The 22,976-nt window shown below is 44.9% G+C and overlaps 1 protein-coding gene across 2 annotated transcripts in view; it reads right to left on the reverse strand.

The window, feature by feature from the left end:
- The window catches only part of NDRG1 (N-myc downstream regulated 1), a 432,144-nt gene that overhangs the window by 190,752 nt on the left and 218,416 nt on the right, over window positions 1-22,976 (reverse strand). For both annotated transcript variants that reach the window (XM_069621660.1, XM_069621661.1), the window contains one exon: window positions 1,869-1,955. In XM_069621660.1, the coding sequence (XP_069477761.1) occupies window positions 1,869-1,955 (87 nt within the window). The remainder of the gene's footprint in view (window positions 1-1,868; window positions 1,956-22,976) is intronic.

The following is a 22,976-nucleotide window of genomic DNA, read 5'->3' on the forward strand; positions in this document are numbered from 1 at the left end:
TGATGCCACATTGGGAGTTAAGTTGGAATATTGTTGATCTCTTCGCTCCAATCATGATCTACTAGCATGCGTTAGCACTAAGGATATGACAAAGTGTAGCCAAGGAATTTCTTGGGAATGGTAGACCATACAATCCTTTGAGCTGTAAAAGGGTCTAATGCCTTGACCATTGTATTGAGAGTATAAAGCTAATGTTGACTGTATGAACAGATGTGCGCTCTCCAATCAGTTCCTGTCCACTGTTCCGTTTGATTTGTGCTCGCCCAGCTGTAATACACAGCGTTACTTCTTGCCTGGTGTGGGCTCCTTTTTGACTGAGTCTTATAAGGCAAGATCAAAGATCAGCACAAACTCATTAACCCAAAACATAACAAGTGTGCACTAATGGTAAGTACACAATATACTGCACCAAAGCTCAAGTCGCTGAGGTCAAATCTCTGGGTGCCAACTGTGGTCCATGAGAAGTCCATCTGGTTACCCAGTGGCCTCTGGACACGGGCCATATCCAAGCTGGCCAAGTAGGTGATCAAATCGTTCTTAGATATCACTGGATGACATGTAAGCTAGTTAAGAGTTAACACATTTGCATCTCAAAGCAGGGCCCACTTAGCCTTTCAGTCTTTGGAGGATAATTTGAGTAATATTATAAACTGTATAATAAACCTTATTACAGTGCTTCGAAACTGGGGGAAGACGGCACTAATCACTACATAAGATCAAATTATTTGGGATGGAGGTCTAACTCTGGACCTAGAAGGTCCCAAGGCAGCAAGGGCCTCTTAGCGGCAAAGAACAGAGGATAGGAGATGGAAAAACATGCACTCAGTAGAACTATGATGACAGGAAAGCAGCAGTAGCTAAGGTGAAAAAGGTAATTCCCAGGAACGTAACCCATTGTCTGGACAAGAAGTAAACTGTTAAAAAAGGAAAACACGTTTCCCAAAATCCTTTCCGAACTCCAAATACAGGAATGATGTCCACTATGTATGATGGTAAAACAGCAACTAGCTCTCTTATGGGTACGTTCGAGGACAGGAGACATACATTTGTGTTTCTTGTTAAGAGGATTGAAGTAATTACTTTCAAAATGAAACTGAAAAGAGTGTGCACAATACAGTTGATTTATAGGGGTTTCCTTTAAAAAAAAATTGAGTCGAAAGCTGCTGAATTTATCAGCCTTTTCAATCTCAGGGAATCTATCATATAAACACTAGAAAAAGTACCCGTACTTTGCATGGGTTCTGTCTACAGAACTACAATCAAGGAGCAGATGTGGAGGGGAGAATTGGTGAGCTGCAGCATAATGGGACCTTCTGTGCGGTCTCCCCACCTGTCCTCACCCTGGCATGGTGCACAATGCTGTGGTGGCATTGGAACGTGATTTTTTAATCCAAATGTTCCTGGCATCGAGATGGTTAAAATTAGCTTTGTCCGGTCCTTCTACGACCACATTGATGGTTTGCACATTGCAGTGCAAACATCTTGGAAACAGTGCGTCCTGGGCACTTGAAACGTAGGTTCAAAGGTCCCATAGGGACCTTGAAGTTCTGTTCCTGCTTGAAATGAGCTCTGCCCATTCCTTCTACGACCACCTTGATGTTTCACTTTTTCCAGGTAACCATCTCGTGTGCAGGGGCTGACATCTGGGGAATGGGGTGGGGTCTCCACATTTAAGGTTGCCAGTGACAACCGTAGGGTCCTAACGGCTAACTGCAAAATGTGGTGGATTGTTCCTCGTGCGTCACACCATTCTACTAAACACATATATATATATATATATATATATCATTTTTGCGATCTTAAAGCGAACATGTACACGTGTTTTACATTAATGAAAAGTAAATAAGTAACTGACAAACGTCACCTACTTTGGTTGCTGCCCAGTCCATCCAACCCTCAGCGCAAGGGTTAATATTGATGAGAACAAGTCCTTCCACCATTGTTGGATGATTAAGCTGAAATGTAAACCAACTCATTATTACAGCGCCAAAGCAGAAACTACACAACCATAACCTTCAGCTGTACAAGATGCATTCCAGTTATACGTTAAAATATCCTTTCGATTTCAAGACAAACCAGCATACAACCCTACGCCCTCCTTGCTAAAAAAAGAAACAGTATACCAAGGTCTGGTTTATTTCCTATGTGGAGATCTCATCTGTGCGTAGAACTCCACAAAGACAACTGTTAATAGAAATTGCCCAGACAAAGATGCTGTTGCACCGCCTGCATCCTCATGAATGTTAATAAAATGCACATCTATCCTGATGGATGGGACAAAGGGACGAGGTACGAGGTGTTGCGGTTGCCACATTGCAGACCTCTACCTTCTTTTCTGGGTCCAATTTCAGACAATCAGAAGTCACTTTTTGCTACCCACCATAAAGTAAACAAATAAATTTGCAACTAAGACCGCACCACGGTGAACATATGGATCAAAAACCTTGCAACCAAGGTACCCCGTCACATGGACCATATTCTTATATATTCTGGAATGCTCGTTGAACAACACAATAAAATGTGTTTTGTAGCCATGCAATTGCATGCTGATCGATAAATGCAGGTGTCCGGTCAAAGGTTCGACACCAAAAGGATCGAATGACCAAAGGGTCGAATTTTATTTTTAAATATATATATTTTTTTGGTTCTCGTATAGTACAAAAAAGTGTTTTTTGCACCAAACAGGTGCTTGGTGGTGGGGCCCCTCAAAAAAATAAAAAAAAAAAAATTGACCCTTTGATTCGACCCTTACATTTGGACATTTGACTTAGAACCATAAATGCCCATCTAAACAACCTGTGCCATGGGCGTCATTATAGGGGGGACAGGGGGTTTTGTCCCCCCAACTTGTGGCATGCCTTTTTGTCTGTCCCCCTGCCCCCCATCTTTTGGAGGGAGGGCGTGGGGGCCGCAATCATCAATTATGTAATTGGACAGCAGAAGCCCAGCTGGGGTGCCCAGCAAGGCTTGCGCCGTCTCATTACATAATGCTGAGATACCTGGCAGCCGTGCTGCAACACATTCAGGGCCGGGTTCCCTGCGTGGCCCAGTCCCTCACCCTGACCGACCTGAGGTACTGAACTGAGTGTTGCAGGGCCTGGCGCCACACACACACACAGGAACTAGGAAGCTCATTCTGCTTGCTGGTTTCTGTCTAGAGGTGCTCAAGTGCCAAGAGGTTAGCTCAGTGTAATATGAGACGTGGCCCGGGAGGCATTTGAAAGCAGAGCAGAGCTACTTTAAAATTGTAAAAAAAAGGTTTTTCATTGTGTTTGTGTATGTTTGCTGGGGGGCCTGGACTGCGGGCTGACCCTAGTGAGGGCGCGTGTCACATTTGGACAATGTGAGCAGAGCTCACAGTACCCATTAAAGCCCCAGGTATGAAGACACACTAACAATAACAAATAGTGCATTCTCTGTGGCAAGCCACAGCTCTGCAATGCCTCTAAAATGAGTCTTGCCACTTTTCAGATGCTACTAAAGCACCACCCTCCTAATTTCAAAATGAAGTTGGCAGAAGGTGCTCCCTCCGCAAGTGGAAAGAGTCAAGCTGAGAAAACGTGTGACCCAAAACTGTAGTACTCTGCAAATTCTGTTAAATTAATTTGAGTGCTATACGCCTTCCAAACATAGTGAACTTTTGTTAAGCAGTTTTTGCTCTAGGTGTGCAGGAGGAACTGTATGGGATTTTGTGTTAAAAGCACACTTTAGGAGCACTGTATAACTTTTCCCCCTGCCACCACAAATAATCTTCACCAAACTGGCAAAAAGTATTTTGAGTTTTGAGTTTGAGTTTCGAGTTTAGTGCAAATTAGTATTTACTTTTAGTCTATTAGTCATGCTTCAAGTTACAGGCCACCAAAAACTGCTTTACTTACCAAACTAAGGGAGTAGCCAGCATTGTAAAAGTGTAGGGGATTGGGGGGTTCGGTGGGAGGGGGTGAGCAACAAAATGCAGTGAGTGGAATTCCACATGGTCTCATTAGCGCCCCCAAATAGCCCACCCCCGCCCCAATCTACTTTTTTGGTAACATTAGTGGAAGATGGCATTTTAACACAACAAAATACATGCAAACTTTCTAATTATTTATATGGATTGCACCAACAGAAGTGACTTCACAGAAAAGGACATTGCAAGGCGCATCATTAGTCTTTGATACTTGAGGCACCATGGAAGTGACTTTAGAATAAGCTGCCATAAATAAGACAAGTGACAAATAACTTTGCGGTGCAAAATACCTAAATTGCACTATTGTTATATGTGGAGCAACTCTATAGTTATTAGGCTTTTCCATTATAATACCATGATTAACATAAGCTTTGAGGTGAATCGGAGTCACTTGCAGAGCTGCAGATAAGGCACAATGTGATTAAATGATTTGCTCAGGATCACACTTGGTTAAATGGTGAAACTGGGATGTGGACAATATTTCCAGGTTTAGTTAATATAGATATTTATGCTTCTCGGCTTTCTCTGTTTGGACTGCTGCTGCTTTAAGAAAAAGAAGCTCCACTGCCAACAAAAACCTACCTACAGCGCGGAGCGCGCGCGGAGTACCGTGCAGAGTACCAGTCTGCACCAGGACACCAGTGTGAGAGGACGTGCCTCTGCTTCTCTGCTTTCTCTGTTTGGACTGCTGCTGCTTTAAGAAAAAGAAGCTCCACTGCCAACAAAAACCTACCTACAGCGCGGAGCGCGCGCGGAGTACCGTGCAGAGTACCAGTCTGCACCAGGACACCAGTGTGAGAGGACGTGCCTCTGTGCTTCTCTGCTTTCTCTGTTTGGACTGCTGCTGCTTTAAGAAAAAGAAGCTCCACTGCCAACAAAAACCTACCTACAGCGCGGAGTCGCAGCGGGCGGAGGGGAGGGGGCCTGCCCCCCCCTGGAACATCCGCTGTCGGCCTGGCACTATCCACACGGAGGTGAGGTAGGACCCGCTATTTCTCTATTCCCCTCATTGTTGGAATTTTCTTCTCGTCTGTTTGCACCTGTCACTTTTCCTGGAGCACTCCGGTTTCATTGAATATCCTGCTTCAAGTCCCTTTTCTCTACACGCCCCCTCAACCCCCGCCTTTGGTGACTGCGGTGTCCCGCTATCTGCGTTCCAGTACCTGAGTCCGCACTGCTTCATCTCCAGCTGATAATGGAGGATGATGCCGAGCAACGCTGTCTCAGAAGCCATTTGAAAAAAAATACTGTGTCCACGCCCCATTCTCAGCTTCTTAACTCACACAACTTTGTACCGACGCTTAAGTCGAGGACCACAGCAAGAAGTACATCACACTCGGCATTCGATCCCATTGACTCGGATGCACAAATACAAACTCTTCCCAAAAACGACTATGGAATATACAGCACTCCACTGCCTACATGATCAAAAATCCCAAGAAAACTTCAGTGGATCTGCGCAGGGCTTAGCTGGCTCAGTCATACCATCACGTCAGACGCAGATACCCGTGGCCTCGCTGGGATCTGGAGGTGCAGAGGGATGTGCCCCTCTCGCCTTGGCACCGGAGGACAGTCGGATGATGATTCCGCCTACCTGCGCCATCGACCTCTTTACCGCTTTGGCGAGTGGCCCTAACATCGAGCAGATCGGAGGATCTCTCGCTGTGGGTCTGAGGGCGGTGGCAAGGGGGCGTGGAATTGATCATTCACCCTCACAGGAGTTACGGGCGCCATTTTTGGGGCTCGTGGGAAAATCTCCAGAAACCCAGATAATTAATCCTGCTAGTACGCCTAGTGAAGGCGGTCCACAGGCGGACTTGGAGGCGGCAGCGGGGATATTTTAAAATTCCAGTTTACGGACTTTGGACCCCGGAAATAGGGGGACCTCCTCCCAGCCGACCATAATGGCCTTGGTTCATTCATTGCCGCAAGAGATCACGGCTCATTTTCCTGAACAAAGTCTCAAAGAAAACGCATCAGCGTCAACTGCCCCGTTACCACGCCATTTTGAGGAAATTCATACATCGATCTCGCAGCCAACTGATGATTCATTAAAACAGATCTGTATTTCACCTACAGAAGACTTCACCTGCCCTCAGACAGTAGAGGCCTCAAATAATCAAAGCTCACCATCCATAACGAGCTTTAGACTCAGATGTTGACCTACAATCCAAGGCCTTGGACACTTCTAACCCTAAACTGAATTTTCTGCCGAATAAGAAAAGAATTCAATATAAAAAAAGAGGCAAGCAGAAATCTAAGATGCCTCCGCCACAAGGAACTAATGATCAAACACCTATACAAAAAAGAAAAGAAGATGGTGATGCTGAAGAAAACAAAACTACTAGAAGAACCGGGTCACATTCTTTGACCAAAAAACTAGGGCTGGGGAAGCAGTCCCTGCCAATTCCGCTGCTCTCTAATGCCCTCTTGAACTTCTTTAAGATACAAGGAAAACGTAAACTCTCTCAGGACTCCGAACTTTCAGATGTAGAAATTCTAGAAGCACTGGAGGAGACGCCCCCATTACCAAAATGCAGAAAATTAATATCTGGGCAATTAAAACAGTCTGAGGTGATCCCGACGGAAGATATCCAGCCTCAACTTACGGATGGGAATGTAAGCAATACAGCGCACTGCACCCCAGTATCAAAAGACAGAAAATCAGTACTTGGCCACAAAAAACAGAATGATGTGATGCTGTCGGAAGACATCTATCCTCAATCTTTTGACGTGAACATCAGCGATACAGCGCAGCGCACCCAATCAGACCTTCTGTCTACGAAAGGAGCCCATACAGATCCATATACTCGACGAATCAATTCAGGTATATTGGATCTACCTGGACCTGAACCGCCTATATCCGCCCAGCCTATCCAAATGCAACAGACAGAAACGCAGACAGATCAGATAGGGCTTTCGCAATCTGTTCTGTCCTGCCCGAATTACAGGAAACAAAGTCAGGCCACAGAGACGCAGGCAGGGAGTGGCATTTTCTTGGACCGAAGAAATATGGACTCTATAAGAGAGTTTACAGCTCCAGAAGATCAGCGGCATCAACAGGGAATGCTGGACATCTTGGATCTACTCCAACCTAAAGTATATCCCTCTCAGAGACTAATGAGTCCACAACCCTGGGCAAAAATTCATCTTCCATCTTCCAACCTTCGGTCTACTTCACAAGACCCCCCTCTTGATTCTGTGTTACAACGTATTTCAATCAGTGGCCCATGGAACTCCTCGCCGAGACTACCAAATCTACCGGAGACTGATTACACCACAACGAGACGCCGGCACTCAGTTTCGAACACTTTACCTACAGATGGCAGAGATACCTCATCAAAAAATGGAAGACCATCTGATTCGCAAACAACAACGCATAAAGATTTACCAAATAACAAGAGAGACATGACCACGATCATGTCAGCAATAACTATTGCGATGGCTCCCTTTTGTAAACTATATGAAACTTTAGGTGAGGCCTCGAGAGATAACACAGCTACTTTAGCAATTATCCAATCAAAGCTGACTTTCCTTGAGGGGTTTATATCGGCAATAGATCTGAAATACGATATTGCCCAAAGGAAAAGAGAGGAAATTGAACTAGACTTTGAAAAGACGACGGCGATCAAGATTCAAAATCCCACTGCACCTGCCCTTGTGGAACAAAAATCCACACAGACTATATCTAGGAAAGGAGACGATGAATTAGCATCAATATTTACGATCAAACCAAAACCAGCCACAATGATGAGCAGAACTAACCTGAAGACTAACACACTGCCGATACAAGGAAAAAAAGCTCTTATACTAACAGAAAAGGAGAAAAAAGATCCTCCGAGACGACCGTCCTCTCCAGTCAAGTCAGCACTGGCCACACAGGCAATCATGGCAGGCAAAGAAATTACGGCCAAAGGGAAATCAATGGCTGTATCAGCGATTGACCTAACTCAATCGCCCAAATCAACTGCTGATTTCTTGGACTCTAGCATCTTGGACAATATGTCTGTCCACAGTGAACAAGATCTATCTCCTAAGTCTAAAGACCATCATGAGGTAGAAATCGGTCCCTTGATAACCTCAATTCCGCCTCTAGCTAAATGTGCTATAGTGTAAGGTCCCGCGATACTACACACAAATGAGGGTGAATGCGCTATGACACATAGATGCTGCCTCACAAGGGCGGCACATAAGCACCACCAATGCGGGCACAAAGGGAATCCGACAGACGCATCCTTGCCGACTACACACACCAACTCAAAAATCAGAGGCGACGGCTAAAGCAGAGAAAGCTATTCGACTTTTCAAACTTGAACAAATGTCGAACAGAGATAAATACATGGTCCTAAATCGCAGAACAGTCCTAAAGATAACATCGTCCATATCCAGCCTGAAGTCTCTGAAAACGGAAGACTTTAATTTAATAGAGCCATATCACAGAGACAACAAGGCTAAAGCCTATCTCCATATCAAGGCAGGTGCAATTCAAAATCTGAGTCAGGAAGCTGCAAAAGAATTAAAAACTGCTGGCCTTCTCCTAACCGAAATTATAAGCCAGGCTCCACCATGCAAAAGAGGAAATCAGAAAGAATTGTACACTAACAAAAGAAAACAGGAAGCTAATTACGATGAGCAGTATTCTGCTCGAAGAGCAGAACTAAAAAATCATTTCCAGGTCCAACCAGACACGAAACAGGAGACACGTAGGGAAGATCTCAACACATCACGAAGAATGGAGTCGAGGGCCAATCCGGGGAGGCGTGAAGAAAAATACAATCGTAAATATTCGACTGACACCTATGAAGTCTTTCCGTCCCAAAACTACCAAGTAAGAGCCAGAATTAGCCCGGACCAAGCGACTCTAACTAGACACCGTGGACACCAAAGAAGTGAAAGGCTGCGACATGGCTCTCCGCAACGAAGAAGACTCGACTCTAATAGAAATCGCACGCACTTCTCCCCGAATAAGCGACACCACGATCCTCCGGCTAAGACAAAGAAAGATTCATCTACAGGTGGTCCGTGGAACTGGTTAAAAGGAGCTCTCAGCTCTAATAGAAGCAGATAGCAATCATTTAGCGAAGCGAAAGAACCCACCCACTCTAAGGTGGTGACGCTAGCCTCATGGAACACCAGAGGACATGCACATTTAACCGATCCTAATAGTGAAGATCTGGGCCGCTTCGACATTCTCTGCCTCCAAGAGACATGGCTTCTGGAAAAACCGAACATGGATGGATTTGAGATAGAGATTTCCCCGGCAGTTAGAGGATTGCTAGGCCGGCCTTCTGCTGGCCTTCTGATTGCCGTAAGGACAGGACAACATCTGAAAATCATCAAAACGTTTGTTAAAACCTATGGGATCCTGCCAATTCTCATACAATGGACTCACTACTCAGAAACCACCAGACTCTGGATAGACACCTCCCTTGCTGTCATCACGACATATTGGAATCCCCAAAGAACGTCCATCATTGCCTTTTGTCAATCTATGGCCGAAACAATTGACGCCATTGTGATTGAGTCGAATACGGCGCATATCATAATATGCGGGGATTTGAATTCTAAGTGTCCTCATCCCAAAGAGGCAGGTCTAAAAACAGTTCCGACCACGCAAACTGAAGTGAGAGGACAGGCCTGGATGGAATTGATGGCTTCTAGAAACTTGCATAATGTAGCATGGATTAAGGACTGGCAAACCCAAATTCCGACCTGGGAAAGAGGCTCTTCCACAGCCACGCTCGACTATATTTACACCTCTAACGCCATGACTTTAGAAATGGAATGTTACAAGGTGATCAAAACCCTCGCGAGCGACCATAATATGCTTACCATAAGATGGACTTCTATCGCCAGGGAAACCAGAACTTATACTCCTTCGATTGAGTCCAATCCCCAACAGACTCGATTGCGCATGACAGCTGCCAGCGTTCGAGCTATGACTCAACAATACTACACTGTGGGGGCTCATGCAACATTTTCTGAGACGTGCTCAAGACCAAACTATATCCCGCTCCTGGCAAAGTTCAAGATGAAGCAGAAGGAGCCTAAGGTCAACCAGACCACCTTTAATCATACATACGACAAAATTATAGCGGAAAAGAAAAAGGCAGTCAGAAAATTGAAACGATTCGCCAAAGTGGAAAACTCCCTCAAGGGGTGGGAACTATGGACAAAAGAACTTAAGTACTATAAAGCCTGGGTTAGATTAGATTAAGGTTTTGGTTTAAATTTCATGTGCTTAAATAATTATTTATAGAAATGCCCTGGACGCAAACCACATTACATAATAAACTAGCCTTTCATAGTAAACTAACCATACACTATATACATTGTCATAGAAATACGTTTAGCAATGGGAGTATAGCTTTAATTTTATTCTCCCCATTCTGCATGCAAAGGCACAATAGCATCATGTAGATTAATGTGAGCCTAACAAATCCCCCTTGGGTTTTAAAGCCATAGTCATTATTTTATAAAGCATGCAACATTATGCACCCTTCTCACTTCTGATCACTCCCACCCATTCACATTTTTAAAGGGTCCCTGCTAATAGTACCCCCTCCCTACCATCAGTGCCTAATGGCTCACATTGTAATGTTCTGTTGATGCAGAGCAACGGGAGGACCCTCTGCTGCCTGGAGCTCCTTGGGACATTGTCCTGCCAGCGGGACACCTTTGCCGTTGGGCGCCCTCTTTGATGTGCCAAACGGGAGAGGTTTCCCAATGACAAATGTTCCGGTCTGGCCCTTAAAACAGCCACTCAGGGCAGCCTGCCACCCATGCCTCTCCTGCTCGGTACTCCACTGCTTGGAGCCATTTGAACACAGAAAAACATACCTTCATTTTAATCAGTCAGAATCTTGTAGAAACAATCTATCAGCACGCAAACATAAAGTGCTGTGCAGTACCAAATTCTGGAGATGCATGGCATTTGAACATTGATACCAAGTATACTTGGTCACCCACTGCACAGCATTAACCGATGGCTTCTGCCTTTGAATGAAAGGAAAAATCAAGGCAATTGCTTACATTCCAGTGAATCTGTTCCTTTCAGCCATGGCTTTATATTTCAGCTACGTCAAGTCAACTTGGCCCAGAATTTCAGGGGGTGAAGTCTGGTCGGCTCAATGGACGTTGCACCACTGTTTCCATGTGTTATTGTAAATGTACATATAAATGTTGTGTCGCTCAGGGATTTAGGGATTCAGGGATTTAGGTTTTTTGACTGTAGTCATTTTTGCTACAAATAGGTTTTAACTCGGTACAAAAAACCAAACCCATGTCCCGCCAAACCGCCAGTACACCCATAAACACCCCCTACTTATGTTTTCTCCATCCTCCGCCTCTTGTGTACCCTGCAGTCTCAGATCCATCCCTCTAATGCGGGTTGGATCTGATGCTGCAGGGTCTGTTTTTTTTTGTTGGGTCTCCTGCCACCACACCAAATGGAGGACAGCCCTCCAACCACTGAAGCCAAAAATACTGAACATGAGGAGCAGGGGGAGCAGGGGACACCCTGCATCTTCAGCTCTTCATGTTCAGTATCTTCAGCTTCAGACTAATGGTGGTGACTGAATTCAGTCAAATCTACCATTCAACCAGATTTTTTCGATCAATTTGGCCGAAATGATCCATAAGAGTCACCATCCGCCCTCCTTCCACCCCGTCCCCCCCCAACATTTTCAGCAAAGTTACTCCTCTGGCCTGTGCTATTAACTTTTAAAGCCTCTAACCGCAGGGGGATGGCTAATACATCCAACAAGAAAGGAAAGACAAACCTCTCAAGTAAGGTAACAGACAGAGCGACAAAGCATAGCTCACAGAAAGGGGTAGTAGGCTGACAGAGGTACAATTACTCCACACACATCTAATACACACTTTAATGTCAGATATAAAACCATCAGTTCAAATAAGTACTTTAGCTAATACACACAAGCTAATCTCAGATTATTATAAACAGTAATGCCTATGCAAGGGCTCTCCTAATCCCAAAGTCTATGTGGGTCCTCTACCAGATGGGCACACCCAAAATAAAATAAACAGCGGGTGCAGGGGGCCAGAGAACCATACATCCTAACAGCCAGGTAAATATCATATAGACCTGCACACAACTGTGCAATGCTCTAAAGGCACAACCCAAAACCCACTATATGTCGAAAGTCTTAAAACTGGATGTTCAGCACCCACCATATGGTATGGGAGAAAGGGGGAATACACAATGTAATGAACAGGAACAATAGGTTTAAACACCCCTAGAGCATATATCAGTAATACACATTCATAAGCACATCCCAGGATTATAATGAAGATGAATACACACATTTATATATCAAAGTAATTAAGAAACAAACCATAGCCAAAGGGTTACAAAAACGAACACATTTTAGACACAATTACCTTCCAGATAACCTCAAGGAAAAATAATACACTACCATACATAGTCAAAATATTGAAAATACATTCAGCATAATAAAAATGCAGGGTATGACATTAAACAAACAGAATCAAGGTTAAAGTGCTAAAAATATAAAGCTTGTCCCAGAGTGCACTGGACCCCTTGTGGGCCCAAGAAAAAGGTCCATGGGCAGGTAAGTACCCCCACAGAGTCCATTTGAGGAGATTGAGAGCAAGTTCCCAGTTCCATAGAAATAAATAGAAAAGTAAAAAGGCCATGCGCTTTAATGGAGGCAATTCTCATCGACCCTACAGGTGCAGTTTCTGTGAAGCACAAGGAAGGCCATAGGAGACCACAAGGAAGTGTTCCACGGGTCAGAAAAAAAGGCCCAAGACCACAGAAGTAGCAGTACAGGAAGACCCCCCAATCGAACTCTATGGTGATTGTGGTAAACACTTGCATCCCAAGGAACCTCTACACAGACCAGTGGGCCATCTGGGGTGGAGTATTTCGAATAATGTATTCCAGTAGCAACCAAATGTAGGTACTAGCAGTGGTAGTCTGGGAAATAGTTCCAGCAGCACAAACCAACCCAGTGAGTAAACTGCTCTTATCCATAGGTGACGTTTTCACAATTCGGTTGCTAAGTGCGTGAACCCTGGTTGAATACCAATTCCATTGAACCAGAAAATGTACAGCTCTTCCCAGAGACTCAATCCTGCATCAGAGGTTCCAGCAAGGAAGACCCTAGAAAGACAGGAGCCTGTGAAAATGGCTCACAGCAGCTTGACAGAAAAAAGTAGGCTTTTATGGTAATGAGTCTTTCTGCAGAAGGAAATACCATGCCCTGTAGGATGCCCCAGAGGCAGCAAATGTAAAGGTTTTGGGTAGGAATATGTTTTTTTACCTACAAAACTAATAGCATTTATGTGGTTTAGATCATATCATAGTCTGAATGAGAATAAAGTGTAAATCACGGAACTACTACTGTGGGATAGGCTCGGAGGGGTGATGAGAAATAAGTGGGAGGAACATCTAGTCAAAAGAAACTCACCAGTAGACTCCCAAAGTAGTATTAGTTTTGGTGGAGGGAGAACAAATTTTGTAATCAAGGGTTATAAACTGAATGAAGGACTGCTTTCCCAAAGCTTCCATCCTGGCTTAAGGTGGAATTAAGGCAGTAACGCTTTGTAAAAGAGTTAATGGTAGACCAAGTAGATGCCTCAAAAATATATTTTATTGGACCCCCTCTTTGCAGAGCAAAGTAGCCATGCCCCTAGTGGAATGGGCTCAAGCCTCCTGGGGGTCAGGGGGGGAGATCTTTCTCAGCCAGTCTATAGCATTCAGTAATAGCCAACATAATCCATCTGGAAAAGGTTTGTTTGGTTACAGCCTGTCCCAGTCTATGGCCAGTATATCATATAAACAGTTGGTCATCCAGACAAAACCTTGACATTCTAGAAATGTAGAAACTCAGAGCCGTTCTTGGGTCAATCTGTGTAAACTTTCCTCTTCCTTGCCAGGATGAGGTGGTGGGTACAAATTTAGGGAATTCCATCTTGTGTCGCAGATGAAAATTTGATCTAATCTTAGGTAGGAATGAAGGTTTGACCTTAAGGACGACCTTGACCATATAGAAAACCATAAACAGTGGTTTAGAAGATAGTTCCTGCAACTCACTCACCCTATGGGCTGATGTTGATGCCACCAACAAGATGGCTTTGAATATTAGTCTTAAAGGACATTAATGGAGTGGTTCAAATGGTGCACACAAGAAATTGCAGAAGAATTAAGGTCTCTAACACGTTTTTGAGCCCCTTAAGAAATTGTACTACCAAAAGGTATTTTAAAATATGAGGTTTCCTCAGACGAGCACTTGAAGGTAGAAAGAGCCGCCAAATAGCCTTAATGGTTCCAACCTGGAGCCCCAGATTGGCCAAAGGCAGCAGAAAAGATAACACCTCAGGTGTCTTGCATAGAAAAGGATCCACATTCTTAACCCTGCACCAGCTGCAGAATTTGTTCCAAAGGCAGTGGTACAAAGACTGTTTCTGGCCAAAAGCAAGCTCTCCATTACGTCCTCTGGAAGGTCCCAACCTCTCAGTAACCATGCGTGAAGGTTGAGCATGTTGACCTCTTGATGGAGAACCCCCACCCTCCTGTCTTTGAGGAAGGCGTTTTGGAGGGTAGATGGACATGTCCAGAAGGTCCAGGTACCACAACCTCCTCGCCCAATCCAGAGCATTTAGGATCATGCATTTCCTAAACTTTCTCAACCTCCTGATAACATGAGGAATGACGGGAACTACAGGAAATGCATACAGGAGTGCAAACTCCCAGTCCACTACCAACGTGTCCCATAGAGCGCCTCTTGGGGGTAATTCCCAGGACCAGAACAGTTTGCACGCCCGGTTGACACTGGTCATGAACAGATCGGCTTATGGAATTCCCCAAAGTGTGAAGATCTCTTGAAGGACTTCCTGAGCTAGTTCTCACTCGTGGAAGACTGCTCTGTCTGCTCAGAGCATCCTCTGCCATATTCTCCACTCCGGCTATGTGAATTGCCGATGAGATTCCTTCTTGCATTGCCCAGAACCAGAGCTGCATTGCCTCCCTGCACTGTGAAAGTGAACCTACACCACCTTCTGTTGCGGTGGAAACAATGCCACTGTTGTGCGTCATTATCAGGACATTCATACCCTGTACAGAAGGCAGAAAAGCCTTCTGCGCAAGTCTGATTGCTCTCAGTTCCAAAAGGTAGATATGTAGTTTGAGCTCCCGTGACTGCCAACGACCGCCGATTGTTGACGTGGGCTGCCCACCCCATGAGTGATGCGTCCATCACTACTGTGATCTCCGGCCATGGTTAACAAAAAAAGTTCTCCCTTCAGAGTGTTGTCCTCACAGGCCAACCAAAGGAGATGTTGTGCGACCCTGCTTGGAACCTGAAGTAGGTCTGACATATTTTCCGAGAATTGAGACCATTGTGTCCTTAGAGCCCATTGAAGGGATCTCATTCTCAGGTGAGCCTCTGGCACCAGAAATAATGCAGGATGCCGTGAGGCAGAGCAACCTCAAAAGTCGAAGGCCGGGAGACACTGGGCAGTCTGAACTTACTTGGAGACAATCTGCAGAATGTCTTTGAGTTCTCACCTCGGGTGGCAAGCTCTTTGCCAAGGATGTAGCCAGTACAGCCCCAATGAACTGGAGCTTTTGAGAAGGTGTCATATGGGACTTCATGTAATTGAGGGAGAAACCTAGTCTGAAGAGTTGCAGGTGACGTTGAAATGATCCAGGACTTGTTCAGGCGAACGCGCCCTGATCAGCCAATCGTCCAGGTATTTGTAGACTAGAATCCCCTCACCCTCTCCGAAGACTCGCTGTCACCACTGCCATTAGTTTGGTGAAAACCCTTGGAGCCGAGGTCATCCCGAAAAGGCAGGAGTCAAAACCAATAATGAGAACCGCCAACAGCGACCCTCAGATATGCTCTGGGCTGGAGATGGATTGGCACTTGAAAATAAGCATCCTGAAGGTCCTATGACACCATCCAATCCTGGAGTTGGAGGGCCTGAAGGATCTGAGAAAGTGGGATCATCTTGACCTTGTCCTTTGTGAGGAACTTGTTCAAGTATCTCAAGTCCAAGACGGGTCTCAGTCCTCCGTCCTTCTTGGGGATTAGGACATATGGATAATACTATCCTTTGCTCCCTCTCCTAGAGGTACTGGCTCTATAGCTCCTTTCTCTAGCAGGGTCATCATTTCATGCAAAAGGAGCAGATCTGGAACCTTCAAAGAATGATTCCCCAGTGGATGGTTCTGTAGTCTCTGAATGAAGGGATTGCAGTAACCTTGGGCTATGGTTTGTAGTGCCCAAGCATCCAAAGTAATGTCTCGCTATTCTTTTAGATGCTCAGACAGTGTCTCCCACCGGGGTGTCGTGAGTCAAGACCTCAGATGTTTTGAGGCAGCAGACACAGTAGCTGTTGGTAAAGACGCCCCTGCTTGAGTGGGCTTTGCACCTCTCCCACCACGAGGGAATCTTCTTTGGCCTCCGACCAGCCATTTCTCTTGCCCTTCCAACTGAGTAGTAACGAAAGGATCTACCCCTCCAGGAATAGCCTCTGGGGCGAAACGGCTGATGCTGCCTAATAGCGGCACCTAAAGATTTGGCTGCCACTTTCGAGGTCTGCAGCTTCTCAAGGCTTTCGTCAGCCTTGCTGCGAAAAAGGTGAGCCGTCAAAAGGCATGTTAAAGAGTCCAGATGGTATTACCCAAATTGACCTTTTACAAGTGACCTTTTGCCCTAATCGACCCAATTATAGTGGTCCCAACTGACCTTCTGCACAATTGACCTTAATATTTTAGTTATTTTATATATGTATGGGGTTGGTTTTGGATTATAAATCTAAGGGGATTGGGTGAGGGTTGCGGCGAGTTTTGGATTGGGCAGGGGTTTTTGGGGGGTTGCCCCCACATATATGTCCTAATTCACCTAAATTTGGTCACTTCTCCCAAGGTTAATTGTGAAAAGGTCAATTGGTAAACAACCGTACAGATTGCCCATCCGGTGCAAATCCAGACTTCCTCAACCACATAAATCTGAGAATTACAGTGCTTGCCGCCATGGCTGTGCTGATGCAGTTAGCAAAATCCAGACCCGACTGAAGAGACTCGCACATGGCTTCTTTGCCGTCTCTAACAATAGCCAAGAAACTGTCTCTTTCCTCCCCTTCTGGAATATGTTCAGCCACCATAGAAATACAGTTGCATAGAGTGAATGAAAACTTTGCTAAGTCACATGTGGAGTTGGCTCACTTAAGAGCCATAATCCCCGCTGAAAATACTTTCTTTGCCCATGCATCTACCCTTTTGTTATCCCTATCCAGTGGGATGGTTGGATGAGCTGCCTGTTTTAAGGTTGCAGTATCAGCCTGCACCACCAGACTTTCTGGGGTGGGGTGTTTTGATAAGTAGTGGTGGTCACTACTAGATTGGCAGCAATTTCTTGACAAGTTCTGGTTTACTGTCAGACTGATTCCAGCGTCTCCCAATTGGCAGATACCATTTTTTGAAGTGCAATGTGGAAAGGTAAAATGGGATTGTTTTGTGGACCCTTAAAAAGGAGGTCTGTTAGATCATCCTGCTCGAAGGGAAGAGTAGGCCTACTCCATCTTAAGTAATCTACAAACTTAGACATCAACTGTCTATTATGCATCTGCATGTTCATCAGATTCAGGTTTTCCAAATTCTAACTCTGGGGAAGTGTCCACTCCATTGGCTGTTTGTACATTTTCATGAAGGTCTTTTAGCCTGGATTTCCCCTGCTATAAAGGGACATTTGGTGTACCATACTCTAACCTAAATGGCACAATTGTATGACGGCTCATTGTCCTCATAAATAGAGGTTAGTGACTTAAAATAATGCTTTCTAGGTAAAAGGAGTATACGTGTCGAAGGCACAGCCGGCGTCGACGACTTATTCTTTGATTTTCAGCTCGAAGGATCCTTCAATGATTCCTCATTGCGTGAAGGCCTCGACTGCTCTTGATGTGGATCTGGCCTTCGTCCCGGGATCAAGGGCGGGCAGGATTTGGATTAAGCCCTTTCCTTACCTGCCCTGGAAGGCACGGTCGGAGCATGGCTTGTCAAGGGTTTCTGTTTTTAAAAAAAGGTTGGCATTTCTAACCTAAATTCCCATTCGTTAGGAGTGGAGGCAAGATCTAGCTCTCTCAGGAAAGGAGTCAGATGAAGTCGAAGTGGGCGATTTATGGCGCCTCTTCAATTTCGACAAGCACTGGTGGGAGCCACTACTCCACCTGGACATGCTCTACCTGGACCTTTTCACCTTCCTTCGAGGAGAGTCGCCTCTCGCATCAGCCGAAGGTTTCTTCGATGGGGTAGTCAATGCAGATTTCTTGGGGTTTCTACCTACCGCCAATTTCCCCTTTTGCTCCTTCAGAACGTTTCCAGTCATTTATGCATTTCGAGCAGGCCGAGCTCTTGTGCTCCACACCGAGACACCACAAGCACACTCGACGCAGATCGGTTATTGACATCTTGGAAGCACAGTGCAGACACTTTTTAAACCAGTCTTTGGGGTAGTCTGTGTTGTAGATGAAGACATTTTAGTATTTTGCGAATGAAACTATTGAAGCGCATCGTAGTTCTCGAAGTGTAAGCTTACTCAGAAAAACTGAACTGAAGTCAACGGGCGCTGCGCGTGCTATATATACCTTCAATCACATCATCCTCGAGACAGAGGTCCTCAAAGGAAATCGAGTCGAATGCATCGACGCACAGCACCCTCTGCCAAAAAAATATTCCTAAGTAGGTGAAGCTGGAGATGGAATATTAAAAGGTGAGGACGACAATCCATTTGAACAAGTGTTTAAAGAAAGTCGACAGGAAGACCGAAGTTGCTGCCTTAGTTATGGATTCCCATGGGACAGATTTTTGAAAGTCCACTGAAGCAGACTTTGTCCCGAACCAGATGGGCATGAAGACCGTGGAGTTAAGGTTAGTCCTGGACTGAAAGCTTCCACAAAGCATACTATGCATCTTTAGAGGCCCAAGCTCGTTTCTCAGAGTTTCCAAAAGGCAACAAACCGACTTGACGATGTTCTGAAGTGCTTTGTCCTATCAAGGTAGCACCTAAGTGCCCTACTTTTATCTATAGAGAATACTTTGTGTTAAAAAATGAATTAGGGAAGAATACAGTTAAAACAACGGAAGAGGGTTCACCTGTAGGACCACTATCCTTCTGAAAGGATGTGAAAGAGTCCTTCGCACAAAGTGCCTGTAATTCATAAGCTCTGATCACCGACGGGATGGTGAAAAGAACTTGCTGTTTTCCAGGAAAGTAATTTGATGTCGCTGGTTCCCATGGGCTCAAACGGTTTAGGAAGTAATGCATTAAGTACCACATGAAGATGCCATTTAACATGGAGTTTTGATGGGAGGGTAAAGATGGACGAAACCATAAAAATGCCATTTCACCACCAATATGATAGGGAGAAAAAAAAATTCTGAACTTAAATACGATCATAGAATCCTACATTACTGCTCTGTCCTATTTGGATCCTGTGGCCTGTAGGTCTGATATAAACTAAGATGTTGAAATGGGATTAGTTATTTTTCCCCAAACACCAGTGACAAAAGCAGATTGTGGGGAGGGGTGTCATACCAGACAGTTGATCTGATAGAGGAAGTTCCGACTCTCCAGAAGATGTATTGTAGGACAGATTGATAAGACTGGTCAGACCCGAGAACCAGAACCTGGTTGGCCACCACAGTGCTACATACACCAGCATGCAATTCATTGATTTTCAGGGTTTTAAAAGTGCTCTTTGGTTCACCAGTAGGATGTGAAAACACCAACATGGCCCAAAATATCTTCAAAGCATCTGCCAGAGAGATTGGGCCCAGTCCTTGAGGCAAACAAGGAGAGGGTGACGAAGCTCCAATTATTAAAAAAAAAGTGGAGTACTTTTTTGATTATCCCCCCCATTGATGGTTCACCGTTGCTTGGCAACTGAGTGTTCTCCGTTGCTGAATTTTCCAGTCCAGCAGTATGAATGGCTAGTAGCCATATTCCTCTGTGTTGTCCATTTCCCACATCTGTATTGACACCAGAATTAGGGGGTGAGATATGGTTCCTCCTTGTTGAAGTAAAACAGAATGCATTATCCATTTGAAACATTGTTCAATAGACATGCTATTAGGCCAGGAAGCTTGGTATTAACTGCAATAAGTTTATGACCTCCCTTCTCTCCATCCGAGACCAGAGTTTGTAAACCTCCAGATAATCCATTGCTGCTCCCCAACTTAGAGGAGTTGATGGTAATGGGCACCCAAGGTACTGGTTCCAAAAAGGGGTTTCTAATCATTAGGTTGTCGGGTTAACCCCCCGCACCCCATCTCCAACACTGGGAATGGTGAAAATGGAGTCTTCTGCAAGACCAAGCTTGCCTCAATACTAATTCAGTTTCTCTCATCTTGAGCCTCACCAACGGTACCAGCAGGACACAGGAAGCCTTTAAGCATAAGAGCCTCTGAAGCAGTCATGTGGGTTCATTGCAGAAACCGGTCCCGTGCCCTTTCCTTCCTAACAAACCCTTGCCATAGTCTTTCTACTAAAAAACCTGTGAAAATCAGGTCCCTTGAGGCAGTCCGAGAATTTCATCCAATTCACAGACAGGCTAAAACAGTAAATTAGATGTAGTAAGGACCGGAGATGGAGATTTGCCATCTGTGGCCAATTGGATCTGAGCAGACAATCACCCAGATAGGCATTTACATTGATTCCTTGCAGTCTGGGAAGGCTGCTATCGCCAACATCATTTTGTTGAACTCTTGGAGCCAAACTCAGGCCAAAACAGATGGCTCAGTACAGGAAATTATTGTTCGATAGACATTTCCGATGTTGGCATATCGGAATATTGAATTATGCATCCTACAGATCCACGAGACAGTGCCAATCTCCCTGTTGGAGTAGATTGGATCTGTATGGGGTGAACATCTTGAATCTCTCTTGTGGAAGATGAAGGTTGAAATCAGACCGGTCTACTATTGTGCGCAGGCCAACCAAGCTGGGTTTGGGCACTGAAAACTCACTCCTTGCTGTGGCTGTGAAACTTTCTCTACTGCTGTCAGAGAAATTCTGAATCTCAGCCAGGAGAGCAGAGGATCCACTTGGAGAGAGGGTGGTGGAAAGGAAAGGGAGAGGGGGACAGAATGCAAGCCACCAAAAAGACCCATGTGTCGGATGCAATTGTCCTTTATGCTTTCAGATAGTGGGAAAATCACTCACCCCACCCCCCCTCACCACCCCACCTGACCATCGCTTAGTGTTTCTGTCAGTGGTGGTAGAAGATGCTCCCATCTAAAATGATGATTAAGAGAAGAAACCTTGATCGGTCGTCCTCTGCTGCTTTTGCCGTTGAACACTGGAAGTGCAGTCTGGCTCTCTAGATTGGTGGTCCTAAAGCTGCAAAAGAAATAAGGTAAAAATCAGACCTTTAGCAAAAACGTCTGGTCAGTAGGTTTGGTTAGGACTGACTGATATTGCAATTAAGGTACTTCTTTTGCTCTTCACGACCTCCTCATCAGAGCTCTGAAGAGCTCATTGCCTTCAAAAGGAAGGTCCACCGCCTTATATTGAATGTCTTTTGCAATTCTGGTTGATGCAGCCATGCCTGAGATGTACCTTGCCAATCCTCTAGTGGACATATCCACATGATCTGAAGATTCTTGTACATTTTGTGCCAGAAATCTAGCATCCGTTAGTCCCTTTTTAAAGTGTTAAAGCTGTTGAGGAATATATTTCTCAAATTCCGATTACACCTTCAAAGCTTCAAATTGGCAGCAGCTAATCTAGCTTGACTAAGTTGAAATGTTAAATTGGAGAACATCTTCTTTCCCACTCCTTCAAGGAGTTCATCTACTTTCATTAATAGCAGAGATGCTACTGAAGTAGAGGCCAACTTATAATAAAGTATAGCAGATGATATGACCGTCGAGGATGGCTGCGGCAAGTTGTCATTGATACCTTATCAGAGGGCAGAAGCCTATATCGGGAATTACTCTTTGTTAATATGTGGTCCCAAATGTGGCTTTTCCCACAGTGTTTTGGTATCTGATATGATGTACTTTTTGCAGGAAAAGCCCCAACATCAGATGTCTTCAGGGATACAGCTCCTAATACACAGACCTCAGGCGGGGGGCAGACTGGCCTAGGAATGTCTAACTATGATACGAGATCCAGAACTCTATCACGGAAACCAAGGATTGAAGGTGGTTCATCTGCCATTCCCTTTGTGTCAGTATCTTTTGTCAGCCAGCAGTTCAGTTCGATCCACAGGTTGCAGAGTCTGAGGAAGGTGGTTTAAGCTCCTTTGGTTCTGGTTAATGCTCTGCCGGAGGATTTCCAGAGTTTTACCCACCTTCCGTGGTTGTGGGAAAAATTCCCTGAAGAGAAAGTAATTCTTCATAAGGCCAGAGTGCATAAGGGTTTGACATTTTGTGGAAAAAAGTGTCTTTTTGAGGACTGTCGCAGCTGAGAAGTTGGCATCGGTCTGATGAAAGGATTGCCTCTAGGGTTCAGCTGCCACAAAGGTCCTCCAAGCCATGGATCCACACATCATAATGAGGAGGAAGGGATAAAGTTGAATGCAACTACAATCTGCTGTGTGGTGTCCATTAAATTCTGGTGGAAGGGATCCCCAAAGAGGCACTAGGCACTGATCTAGGTCTGGTGTCATTTAGTTTGGGAGTGGAGGATGTAAAGGAAATGTAGAGGAAATGACAGTCAGTCACATTTTTCACAGAATTATCTCTTGAGGCAGGGGGGTTGGCCATTAATTTGGGCACCGTAGCCCCTTTCAATTTTATTTTTTATTTTTATTTTTTTTTTGTTACAGACTGATGAGATGTTTTAGTTTTTTTAAAAAAAAAAGGTAGATGAAGCATGTACCAACATGAACAATTCTTGGACAAGGCTGCATAAATCAAGGACAGCTTGTTGGAGGGGCAACTCTGGGAATGGAAATGTGGAAAGGCGTGGTCGTTTAGTTGGTGCTTGATTCTTGTCAAGTCAATGTCTACATAGAAAAATTGAATTGCACCTTT

The sequence above is a fragment of the Ambystoma mexicanum genome, chromosome 5q, assembly GCF_040938575.1.
Source record: "Ambystoma mexicanum isolate Mex_15411 chromosome 5q, UKY_AmexF1_1, whole genome shotgun sequence".
NCBI lineage: Eukaryota > Metazoa > Chordata > Amphibia > Caudata > Ambystomatidae > Ambystoma > Ambystoma mexicanum.